The 12,930-nt window shown below is 33.7% G+C and overlaps 1 protein-coding gene across 4 annotated transcripts in view; it reads left to right on the forward strand.

Annotated features, from left to right (window-relative positions):
- The window catches only part of LRP1B (LDL receptor related protein 1B), a 1,890,044-nt gene that overhangs the window by 1,321,568 nt on the left and 555,546 nt on the right, over nucleotides 1-12,930 (forward strand). For all 4 annotated transcript variants that reach the window (XM_058715412.1, XM_058715410.1, XM_058715409.1 and 1 more), the window contains exon 32: nucleotides 5,014-5,163. In XM_058715412.1, the coding sequence (XP_058571395.1) occupies nucleotides 5,014-5,163 (150 nt within the window). The remainder of the gene's footprint in view (nucleotides 1-5,013; nucleotides 5,164-12,930) is intronic.

Here is a 12,930-nt window from a genome sequence, read left to right on the forward strand (position 1 = left end):
GGAGCACAAAGAATGCTTGGGTTTCCTCAGTATATTTATTCTAGCATTTACAAAATCTAAGCATTCTTAAGAGGGATAAAGTATTTTTTGAGAAAGGCTAATAGTGAATAGGCAATTAACCCCATTCCACTTCCCCATGGAACAACTATGCTCCTTTGGAGCTAAAAATTCAATGTTTTAGAAATAGTTTTGCCCCCCAGAAAAATCATTCCACTTCTGGTTAACTCTGAAAGGATTTCCATTTTGGAGTATCCAGAATATTATAATTTTTCTACAGGTATAATAAGGATATAATTTTATGATTTTTTTTCATTTATTGTATATTTTCAATATTACAACTACCACACTCCTAGATGCAGAAGGAGTGTGTGTTCTATTGTCTGAAGGTAATGCTACAGGAGAATATTTAGATGATTTCAATGTTATTTTTATACATGTCTAGAGTATTTAAAGTTAATCATCTGTGTTTTAATATCTATAGTATGTGTTCTTCCCCATGTATATCTTTAATGTTCTTCTGTCCCCAAAGATCTCCTCATAATACACTTTCCAGCAGTATTTTAAAGGCCTCATTAAACTTATTAAGTATTCAATTTTGAAGAAGGCATTTTAAAACAGGCATTTTTTTTAACTTAGAAAGGGAGAGAGAGAATCCCAAGCAGGCTCCATATTGTCAGCAAAGAGCCCAGTGTGGGGATGAATCTCACTAACCATAAGATCATGACCTGAGGTGAAGTCAGAAGTCATATGCTTAACCATCTGAGCCACCCAGGCACCCCCACAATAGGCAATTTTTAAAAGGAACTTCTTAATCCTAAAATCAACTGAAGAGATTTTTAAAAAAATACTGATTTCTGGGACCAACACAAAGCAATTAAAATTTCTGGGAGTGAGGCCTAGGTATCGGTATTTTTAATAGTTTTCCAGATAATTGTAATGCATAACCAGGGGCTGAAAATTTTGAAATGAAATTTAGTAACTGTTGGAAAAATATTAGAAAATTGCCATCTCTAGAAACCCTTAATTTTAAAAATTCCTTATTCTATATATTTGCATTTTTGTTTTAATTCCATATTGCATAGTACATTGACTTAATTTGAGTCATTTAAAAAGAAATGAGACATGTAAAGTGAACTTTCCAGTTTTAATTGTAACAAAACTGAAAACTTAATGAACTTAATGTTTTTAATAATTATGGAAAATAATTAGGTGATATTTTTCTAAAAATATGTAGTTGTTTCTTATATCAACATATTTCTATTGGAAATGTATTTTGGCAAATTATATTATCCCAATTAAAAAATAAGCTGGGCTATTTTAGTCAAAATGTTGAAATAATACCTTAAGGGAAATCTTTGGCTTCAAATAGGGCGAGAATGAAAGCATAAGAATTAACCCTGCATTTTTACAATAATAGGAAAGATAGATAAAAAAGGCAGATTCTTTTTTTCATAAAGGTTTTTCAGTTTAAATGATGACTTTTCTTCCTTTGACATACCTTATTACTATTGAATCTAGGTTTCCTCTTTTGATTACCAAATCCAGGTGATTTTAAAAATAATTATGTCTAACAAAAATAAGTCTATATTAGTAGTGGTATATTCTTCAGAAAGATCCGGCAGTCCTTTTGAGGATTTTTTTTATATCAGTCACCCATTCTGAGAACATTGTCGTGCAAACACAATCATATTTCTTTGCATAGGTTTTAGGATACTTTTATGAACGTGCTCATATTTGATCTGCTTTCTCATGGCTATTGATTTAGCATTCTAAAATCACTGAGCAGTTTCCCCTGCATCAAAACACTATCAGTTTACTGCTCAGTGATTCATTTTTTGAAATAGTGCAAAGGAGACCTGATTCAGAACTTATTCCAATAAGTGGACACTAATTAATTCTTCAATGTTATTAAGACCTAAATGTATGATAGTAACAAAATAAAAAATCTTATTCTGTGAAAAAATTTACATTAAAAAATTTATAAATATGTACTTCCAAAATATGCATATATCTATGAATTTAAAACATATATCACCAATTTCTTGAATTCATAATAGGATTTTAAAGATATTTCAATTCTGTGTTATAAACCTGGGAATAAACATGCTCAAGAACAGTCAGAGGTTAAGCTAATACATTTAATAGAAGACAAGATGTACATAGGTGACTAGGTGATCTATCACATGAATATGTATGTTAATATAGGAACTTCATTACTTTTTTCCTATAAATCTTAAAATGATTAATCGTAAACTATTCCATCTCAATATTGATGTGAAAACTTAAGCCATGCCAGGTGGCCTATTGGAGCACTTCCTTCCCTTCTTCCCTGTTGTCATAGCATCCAGCTATGAGTAGTATATTAAAAAAAATTCTTTTGTAGAGATAATTCAACACTACTAGGCAGAACTCCTTGGAGACAACTTATAATTTTAATAATGGAATTAATTAAACAACCCATTCATGTGTTCAACGTCTATAAATTTTCTTCTCTGCTCTAGGTACTATGCTAGGTATTAAAGATCAAAGCTCACTACCAAACAGCCTCTTTTCTTTCAGCAAACTCCATAAATAAAGATGTTGAGTAGTAAACGCTGGGTAATTCTGACCCCAACAATATAACTTTCCTGCTCTGTATAATAATTACTTTACACATTGCAAGTTAGAATCTAGATATTCCTGGGTGTTGGGTGGATGAGAAAGTTCTGACAATGTGGTTTAATTTGGAGTCGGGCACATTCGATACTAATGCACCCTTTCCTTCAAGAAAAAAAAAAAGTATTGAGGAAACGTAGATAAATACAATCCCTTAAGTAAGGCCAAAAAGTATTGTTTTTAAAAATCCAGGTGAAGAAAATATAATAGATTAGTCTATTGAAGCCAGGAGTGAAGTTAGTAGTGTAAATGCAATGTAATTGCTGCAGATGGGTCACAAATATGACTCTTCAGATTCTTTGCAGCCAAAACGAAGAGAGAAACATGATCAGTTACAATTTTATATTTTCCACTACAGCTTTTTCTGGCACTGAACCCTGAAAGAAATTTCTCCCATGGGTTCTTGTATAAAGAGGTCACTATGTGGTATATTATTTTAGACACTACATCCTGGGAAGTGCAACAGTGGTTTTCCTATGGCTACTTCTTATAGCATCCTTCATTTAAATCAAGAGCACAATGCCAGAGCTCAATTCAGCAGCAGATTAAGTGAGAGACAAAAATCCAATGATCTAAAAATGTGGATAGCTCTCCGATTGTTTACCTTGATTAAAAGATAAAATTTGGAATACCTAGAAGAATAGGTAATTTTGCTTAGAAGGAATTCTTCATAAACGTATTTATTAATTCAGTTATTGATGAACATTTGCAACAAAATGTTTGGAGTTATATTTTGTACCATAAATCTCTAGTAAGATATTCTTCATTGCCGATTAAAGACAGAATTACGTGATTTGGATAGCCAACTAAACACAAGCTAGAACACATCTGATCATTAAGTGGTCTAAATCAGGAGTTTTACTAGAAAAAAAAAGCACAGAAGTAACTCAGGAAGTACGTATAGAATATCCAAAATTTCTCTCATAAAAAATTGAATGGTGAATCACTTTCAAACTGGAAATATTATACCAAAGTATATAACTGGAATAGTTTTTATCTGATTATTTTACAAAGTGTTTAAAGCCAGTCATCCACAGTAGTCCTCAAAGGGAGAAAAAAATCTAAAAACTTTATCCCGAAATGTCTAATTTTATTTGTTAGGTTTATTCTGAACCTTCCATACTTGTATTTAGTAAAACATACCAATAAGCCAATAAATAGCTGATCTAGTGTATAGATTTGTAATATTATTTCTATTTGATTAAAATTGGTCTGAAAAATCATTTCTGTTCTCCGGATTGGGACTATTTGTAGTTGGGACTCAATGCACTAGAACTCATGTGATTCTCTCCAGGTGTTTCCTTTCCTTTTTTTGTGTGTGTCTTTAAGTAGGGAAGGTGTGTGTGTGTGTGTGTGTGTGTGTGTGTGTGTGTGTGTGTGTGGTTTGCTCCCTTTCTTCTCTGAAGAAGATTCCAGAAATAATTTATTGCATTGTATGCTTGAGTGTATACCCACATGTGCATTTCCATAAGTAGTTGAGGGTCTTAGAGGACTAACAAAAGCCATGGTCTTATTGTTAAGACATGGACCCTGAGCCTACTGATAAGCATGCAAGTAATTATGTAGATGTATACTGAAAACCCTTGGCAATCAAAATATGCATGTCCTGAGACCTTTGAAAACCTTGAATACTACTATGACATGAAATTTCCCATAAAATACAATAAAGATAACCTACAGTGATTCACTGTGATGCGGAAATAATGGCCTTAAGCCATTGGCTTGGTGTCTTTACCAAATGGTCTATCTCCCCATGACAGCATCTAAATTAGCCCAATTCAATTCCATGTTTCGGTGACATTATCAATTTTTGAAATTCTTCTACTTTTGTTTCACTTCAAAAGAGTTGAAACCAACAATTTGAATCTATAACTGCCTAAAGTATATTTCACTGAAAGTAGAGGGAGAATTAATAATTTCATCAATGATGCTAGTTTCTCGAAAGAGTATTATGTGTTAAAATTTTCTGAGGCAAAGTGGTATGATGAAGAGAGCAAGCACTCAATTTGGAAACAGAAACTTTCTTAAAACTTCTGTAATGTACACTTACTAACTATGGACTCCTATAGATTTCTTGACTATTCCATGTATTATTTTTCTTATTCATGAAATGAGACAGTCATTGCTTTCAGTGTCACAGGATTGTCGTGATAATCAACAGAGATAACTACTAAGTGCCTATAAAAATATATGGTTTCACAGATAGTAAAAACAGTATATTTCCCTATTAGTCAGATCTTATATTTAAAGACAAAAATCTAAGCTTGCAACTTATTTTTCCCCCTCAAATCTAGTGCTATGTTAACATTACTATTTAAGTGGCTACTGTTATGTTTAAGTTGTATAATTTAATTACAGGTCTATCGATAGACTATGTGGAAAACAAGCTTTATTGGATCAGTTCGGGAAATGGAACCATAAATAGATGCAACCTGGATGGTGGTAATTTAGAAGTAATAGAGTCAATGAAAGAAGACTTAACAAAAGCTACAGCCCTAACCATCATGGGTAAGTGCAATGGTTCTATAGCTAGGATGCTTCGTATTGACTGGGGGTTGATTAATTATGACCTGTTAAAAGCTTAGAAAAGTTACTGCTCCATTAACACCAGAAGCACATTCAAATTACACATCTCTGTGAGAATTTTTTGTTTTGTTTTGTTTTTCTTTTTTTAACCTTGCAAACAGACTTGTAAGATTATCCAGATTGGAACTTTGTGCTCTTACCAGTACAAACTTTACCATTATTAATTCTGGGCTGTGACTTGTATTTTTTTACGATTATTTTCTTTATTCTCATGCAGTGTTCTAAAGTATAAGGGCCTTGTATATTTGTCACAATAAAGTCAAATTTGGCTTATCTCTGCCTGTAAAGGATAGCTTGATCCACACAGATAATTCAAAAAACAAGGCCACAGAGCCCATTGACCAAAGATTGAAATTATTCTCCCACAAATAATTCTTTCCAATTTTTAGGGATGAGTAGAGATCTTATAGACTTGAGCCTCATTTCCATTCTTTTTGCTTCAGCCTTTGGGGAAAAAAAGATGCTAACCAGAGAGACAATTAGGAAGCTAACAGGGAGGTATGGCTTTTCATAGAATAAATAATCAATTTCTATGTTGATATTGGAAGCTGATTTTTGAAATGCGAATTTTAATTAAATAACAGTTCAAATTTTTAAAAAGGTGTAAGAGTAGATTCCATTAAAAAAAAAGTGCTTTTTGGGGCGCCTGGGTGGCGCAGTCGGTTAAGCGGCCGACTTCAGCCAGGTCACGATCTCGCGGTCCGTGAGTTCGAGCCCCGCGTCGGGCTCTGTGCTGACAGCTCGGAGCCTGGAGCCTGTTTCCGATTCTGTGTCTCCCTCTCTCTCTGCCCCTCCCCCGTTCATGCTCTGTCTCTCTCTGTCCCAAAAATAAATAAAAAACGTTGAAAAAAAAAAATTTAAAAAAAAAAAAAAAAGTGCTTTTTGGTTAGAATGAATGGCTGGCTCTAAACTGGAGTTCAGGGTGGGTCAGCAGTATGAAGATTAGAAGTTCCACATAGAATCTTAGTACTTCGGTTTGGTTACAGGAAATTAGAAAACTGATTTCATATTTGGAATTCTAAACATGATATATTCAGGATAGCATATATACAAACAGTGTGTGTATATGTACATTCATATACATGTGTGTGTATGAAAGCCAATTCGAACATATATCTAAAAGGTTATTTATATAGGTGATAAATTAGGTCTTTTAAATCAATATTCCATAATCTTCACCTCTTTTATCCTTTCCCCAGAAGGAATGTTAATTATTTTTGGTTTTATTTTCACTAACGACTGTTGATGAGTATATAAAGTTTAAAAGTACATAGTTGTTAATCGAGAAAGATATGAAAATTTATTCCTTATTAAAAAAAGTGTTTTATCACCTTGACTTCAGTTAAATTTAAAATATCTTAATGAAAGTAAATGAGGTTTAGATTTGCAAATTTTTATTTAAAACAGAAGGAGAGTGGGAAGTAAGAAAAAACATTTTAATTTTTTTTAATGTTTATTTATTATTGAGAGACAGAGAAACAGAGCATGAGCATGGGAGGGGTGGAGAGAGGGAGAGACACAGAATCTGAAGCAGGCCCCAGGCTCTGAGCTGTCAGCCATAGAGCCCCATGTGGGGCTCGAACTCACAAACCACGAGATCATGACCTGAGCTTATGTCGGACACTTAACCGACTGAGCCACCCAGGCACCCCAAGAGAAAACATCTTAAATTCAGTTCAGTTCAACGTGTATTTAGAATCTTTTAAGTACAGGCAGTGTACTCGTCTCTGAAGTACAAATATAAACATGGACACTATTCTCAAACAAAACAAAATGTATATTTCTGTGAGGGAAAGAGAGAAAAGAGGATTGTTTCAACCAATCATTAATCACAAAGAATGATTCAGTTTCGGTCGCTGAGAAATGCAGATAATAAATATAACTGCTTTTATCATAAAGTAGTGAGAATCACATGGAAATGTATGTGAATACACTTTCAAAAAAGTGGAGTTTGATACAAACTTCAAAGGTGGAATCTGGCATCACTTAATTTGATCTTTAAAACATTCCTTAATTTTACCTCCTTGGGCATTTGCAGGTATCTGACATAGTGTGGAATCAGACATTTAGTAGTTTTCTTTTGTTAAGTTTTATTCCTAAATTGTTGTCTTCCAGCTATCATTGTCACAATTTTTTTTATTGTTTCTTAGAATTAGTGTTTCTTTTCATTTATTTATTTATTTATTAATGTTTATTTATTTTTAAGAAAGAAAGACAGAGCATGAGCAGGGAAGGGGCAGAGAGAGAGGGAGACACAGAATCCAAAACAGGTTCCAGGCTCTGAGCTGTCAGCACAGAGCCCCATGTAGGGCTTGAACCTACGAACATCGAGATCATGACCTGAGCCAAAGTCAGATGCTTAACCAACTGAGCCACCCAGGCACCCCAGTGTTTCTTTTATAAGAGTTTTTGACCAGGGGAGGAATTTAAACTTGTAAAAAAATATGTTATTTTAAAAATTTCCCAATTTTCTTTTTAGCATTTGGACATTTCCTGTACTGTTTGTATAACACGATGTTGCCATTCTTTTCGTTGTGTGTGTTCAGAAGTTGCATACACACACACACACACACACACACACACACACGGATTGTACCTAACAAGTAGGTTATTTTAAAGCAGAAATTTGTTTATGATTTTCTTATAAAGCAATATGGAAATGAGGTTACTTTATATTACTCAGCTTCGCCAAATTAATAAGAAAATTTTGTTTTATGTATATGTGTACATATTTTAAATTACCTGGGTAAAAATAGCAGAGTTTAAATTCTGCAGCAATCCCCAAATCACCACCCACATTATGTTTTTAAAAATTTAATTCCAATATATCTTATGAAATCAACCCTAATTAGCAAATAATATAGCCAAGAAACAATAAATTAGAGAAAAATGTTAAAATATGTTATAACATTTCAAAGAACGCTGTTGACTTATACACACACACACACACACACACACACACACACATACACATTGCCTCATAGAAAAATGGAAAGCTTTATAAAAGTTTCTGCTAACATGATTGGTACCCACCCTGCTGTTTGCAAATGAATACTAAACTTACGGAACTCGATGCTATGAACAAAGTCTCAAAAATGGAGCAGCATTCCCTTGTGGCAAAAGAAAATAAAGTTTTGTTCCTTGATAAAAATAGAAGAGAGAAAGTTTTGGGGAAATCATAATGCCTGTGTTGTGTCAGCACTGTGAAACTGGGAATCCAACCTTGCATAAATTAAAATTCTTATAAAAGTGAATGGCCATGCATGTATACCCCTCCCTGCCACCATAATTTCATTAAACCTTAAAGAGAAAAATATCACTAAAATTATCAGTGCCTCTAGGGTCAATAATGTATTTGATGGATATATCAAAATACATCTTTAGTTGGAGGTTTAAAACTTACAGGACAATAACTTGGAAAAGCAGTCTAGGAACTTCTATTTTACAAAGTTTCCTAGTTTGGCCCTGAATTTGCCCTGCTGCTCAGATTCCCCCTTCTTTGAGAACTTCTCTTTCTCTTTGGGGATGGAAGAAAGGGTGATGACCTGTTTCCTGCTGAGGCTGAGTATTATAGTCATAATAAAAAGGCAATATAAAAATAAAACAGAAGAGCTTTACAACTTACTATCCAGGGGATTACTGATGATTATAGCTACAAATGTTTAAGAAGATATTTGCCTACAGTAATACTGAAATTACACATCTGGAAAACAAGGAAATAATTGTGCAATGAAGCTACCAGTTATATACCAGCATATACTGGCTCCTCCGACATATTACCTAAGCAATGGATGATAACTAGCTGAAAGTTTGTGCTACACTTAAATTTAGATGTGGTTTTCCTGAAACTGAATGAAAAATCTTAGACATTTCTTATCATTTTTTTCAAACCTCAAAGATTGTAAATCGTCACTACTTAGAGTTTCCAGTTTTACTTGGAATAATATATACAAAATAAACTGAAGAGAGCTTTCAAATATTGAAATCAGGTAAAAGAGAAGTTATTTGGTAATACCTAGATTAAATAAAGTAATCGTTTGATGATTGATCCAAGTCCAAGACCCCAAGACCAAGATTGCTCTATCCAAGTTTCACAAACACTTTGATACTTCTTAAAAGAAGTAGAGCTTAACTTCTTTCCCTTGAGTCCTTCCTGGACCTAGTGACTCATTTCTCATGAATAAAATAAGACAAATGTGATGGTGTGTAACTTCAGAGAGAAGGTCATAAAAGGCATGAGCCTTCCTCCTTGTCCTTCCTTCCTTGGATGGCTAACTCAGGGGAAAGCCAGATGACATGCCATGAAGTCATCCACACAGCCCAATGGGAAAGTCCACACAGCAAGGGACTGAGACCTTCCACTAACAGCCATGTGAGTCATTCATCTTGAAAGCGGAAACTTCATTCAGCTCAGTCAAGCTTTCACATGACTATCACCCAAGCCAATGCACTACAGCAACCTCAAGAAGAGACCCTAAACCAGAACCACCCATATACCTGCTCCCAAATTCCTGATCCACAAACACTTTGTGACATAGTAAATGTTTATTGTTTTAAGATACTAAAGTTTTGGGAGTATGTATTACAATAGCAAAAGATAAGTAATTTGTATGTCATTGCATTTACAGAACTCATTCATAAACAGATTTATAAAATCCAATACTTATTTAATAGAGTCAGAATAATTGTGAATAGTAAAGCATGTCAGGTATAATAATACATAATGTCATTTGTACAATGACTATTTGGATGAGGACTCTTAACACATTTTGCCGTGAACTGAATGCCTGTGTTCCCACAAATTCATACGATGAAGCTCTGATGTGATGGTATTAGGAAATAGGGACTTTGGGAAGTAATTAGGTCTTGATGATGGAGTTCCCATGAGATTGGTGCTCTTCTAAGAAGAAACCAGAGAGCTAATCTCTCCCTCAGCCATATGAGGACATAGCAAGGAAGTGCTGATTGATCTTGGGCTTCTAGCATCCATAACTGTAAGAAATATATTTCTGTGTTTTGTGCCATTTAACCTATGATGTTTCTGTTATACCATTCCAAATTAGTCAAGACAATTTACCAGGTACTAGAGTTAAGCTCACTAGCCTATTAACTTGGAACATCAAAATCTTCCCCATTAAAAAATATATATATATAATAATGACCTTGCCAATTGTCTTTCACAAACTGTCAGAGTCAACAAAAACAATAATAACTGCTTTCAAATACAATAGCTGGCAGGTCTAAAGTTATATCTACTACTTATTTGTCTTAGATATTTTTCTCAATATTTAGCCATTCTTTTTATGGAAATTTTCTTTCATAAATATACTTCAGTTTCATGAAATAATGATACTCTAGAACATTTTCTTACATGACTTTTAGATGGTTAGTGCTATAACATAGTGTACAGTCAGCTCTGCTATATTTAACTATTGATTACCTAGATGCAGAGCTTTTTTGTTTATCTGTATGCAGCTTTCCTCATAACTTTGGGCATTTTCCTGATCATTAACGCCTGCAGGAGATAGTGAGGTAAACTTAAATTAATCAAGTTGCCATTCAATTTTAAGTGCCTTTGTGAGGAGAAGGAAGAGGTTGAAACTATTGACTAAAATTAGGGTTTGTGAGTTATTTATGGATTATATTTAACATACTATTCCTTTTCATCGTCAGCATATGCAGTTTGAGAGCAGAGTCTATATATTGTGTTCACATTGAAGAGAAAGTTAGAAAAATCAATTTGTGGTACTGAGAGAAAAGACACACATTAAACAAATGAACTTGCAGAAACAGGTTTATTGGTATTTGGAGAAAATTAAGATGGAATTCAGGAAATAGTAGGATGGTGACTAATCTGCATTTTGTATTTTTTTTTTTGGGGGGGGCATGGAAGATATGGGCCAAATGGACCACAGATTTAAAATAGAAGTGAGGGTTAGGGAACTTAGGCAAACTAGAAGAAATCTGTATGTCTACATAAAAAATCCTTGGCATTTATGGATTTAATGGTCAGCATCTTATTTAATCACAGGCTGATCTTGATATCTTCCATTAAAATGTGTTGTGGAGTTATTTGTCAAGCTTTTATAGGGCAAGAGTTTGAGTTCTGGGCACTCCAAGAGGTATAACCTTGAACTTAAAACCCCATCCCACACTCTTAAGAGCTATTTATTGATTGTTCTTTGTTACTCCACTGTATATGCAGTTCATCTCATTGAGATTCAATTGTGCATCTAGTTTTTGTTTGGTTTTATGATGCTGTATGACTTTTGGAAACTGTATTTACAAATGAGAATACCAAAGTTAACATTGCATGTTCTCCTTGAATACTGTCTGAAAGATCTTCCTCTGCCCTATAGTCCTTCTAGCTGGACTTGGAATCAAATTGACATGAGACAGAGTAACAGGAGAAAACCAAACTTAATAGGCATGTGCACAAGGAGTCCACACAGACATGAAGTTGCAAAGACAATGAGGCAACATGAAGCTTATATGAACTAAGGAGAGGGATAGGGGCCTGAGGATACAAAGGGGATAAAGCTTGTTAGGAATAAGGGGATAGGAGATGTTTAGGGAAACCAGATTTCTCTACTATTGCAGATATGTTTTTTAGGTAGTAATCTCGTCCCATTACAGTCTCTCGTTTCCAATGTAAATTTAGGCAGTTGTGTGGGAGGCAAAGAGCTTTTCCTGCATTTGCTGGGTTTTGATTACTTTTAATTCAAAATAATATTTATGTCAAACTGGCCCATCATGGGTCAGCCTGCCCTGGGCCTCTATAACGTCTATGCATAAATACAAAATAAGTAAGCAGTCTTTACCGTGTGATTAAATCAACTTCTAGAGTTTAATGTAAGAAATCATTAAAGTTATTATATTTATCCATTTAAAAAGTGTGCTTTTGATATGTACTATTCACTAACCAGCTATGGATCTGGGACAATTACTAAACTGTGGTCCTTTATTTTCTATTCTGCAAAATATGAGCTAGGACCATATGAGCTACAAGATCTTAAAAACCTTGTATGATTTTATTGCTCATGGGTTGATCCAAGGCACAAGAAATAGTTTAAAATAAACTGTTAATTAATTGAAAGCAATACTTGAGAGACAACAAAAATTTTGAATAAAAATAATATTTTCTTGTGAAATTATGCTAATCAGAGTTCATATTAATGTATTCTGGATGTGAAGCAAAAATATTCTATTTTGACTTTTCCTTGAGAATTCAATGGATGTTTACAACATAGAATTGCTTAGATTACTTGTCTTAGGTTTATACTTTTTATAAATATCTAAGTAGCAGTCTCCAATACCTATCTAATCTTAGAATCACTTGCAAAACTTGGTAACTTCTCTTTAAAATAAAAGAAAGATTGAATCACAGGTAAAGGCAAAAAAAAAAAATCTTTATTCATTTTCTATGAATACTTAAGCTCTCTCAGCTGAATTTTTCTGTTCTCAATCACAGTTAAATATACTATTGATCTGTTTCAAGTAGCACTTTGCCAGAATAAGCTTAATATGTAAATATTAGAAGGATATTGAATTTTGGCTACTGTTAGGATCAATAAAGGAGAAGAAAAAAGCATGTTCCATGTGCATTTTCAGTCCCCTATCAAAAACAAACTCAGCCCTATAATGAGTAAAAAGTTGGCTTCTCACTTCTGCTGATTTGGTTATACACAC

The sequence above is a fragment of the Neofelis nebulosa genome, chromosome 2, assembly GCF_028018385.1.
Source record: "Neofelis nebulosa isolate mNeoNeb1 chromosome 2, mNeoNeb1.pri, whole genome shotgun sequence".
NCBI lineage: Eukaryota > Metazoa > Chordata > Mammalia > Carnivora > Felidae > Neofelis > Neofelis nebulosa.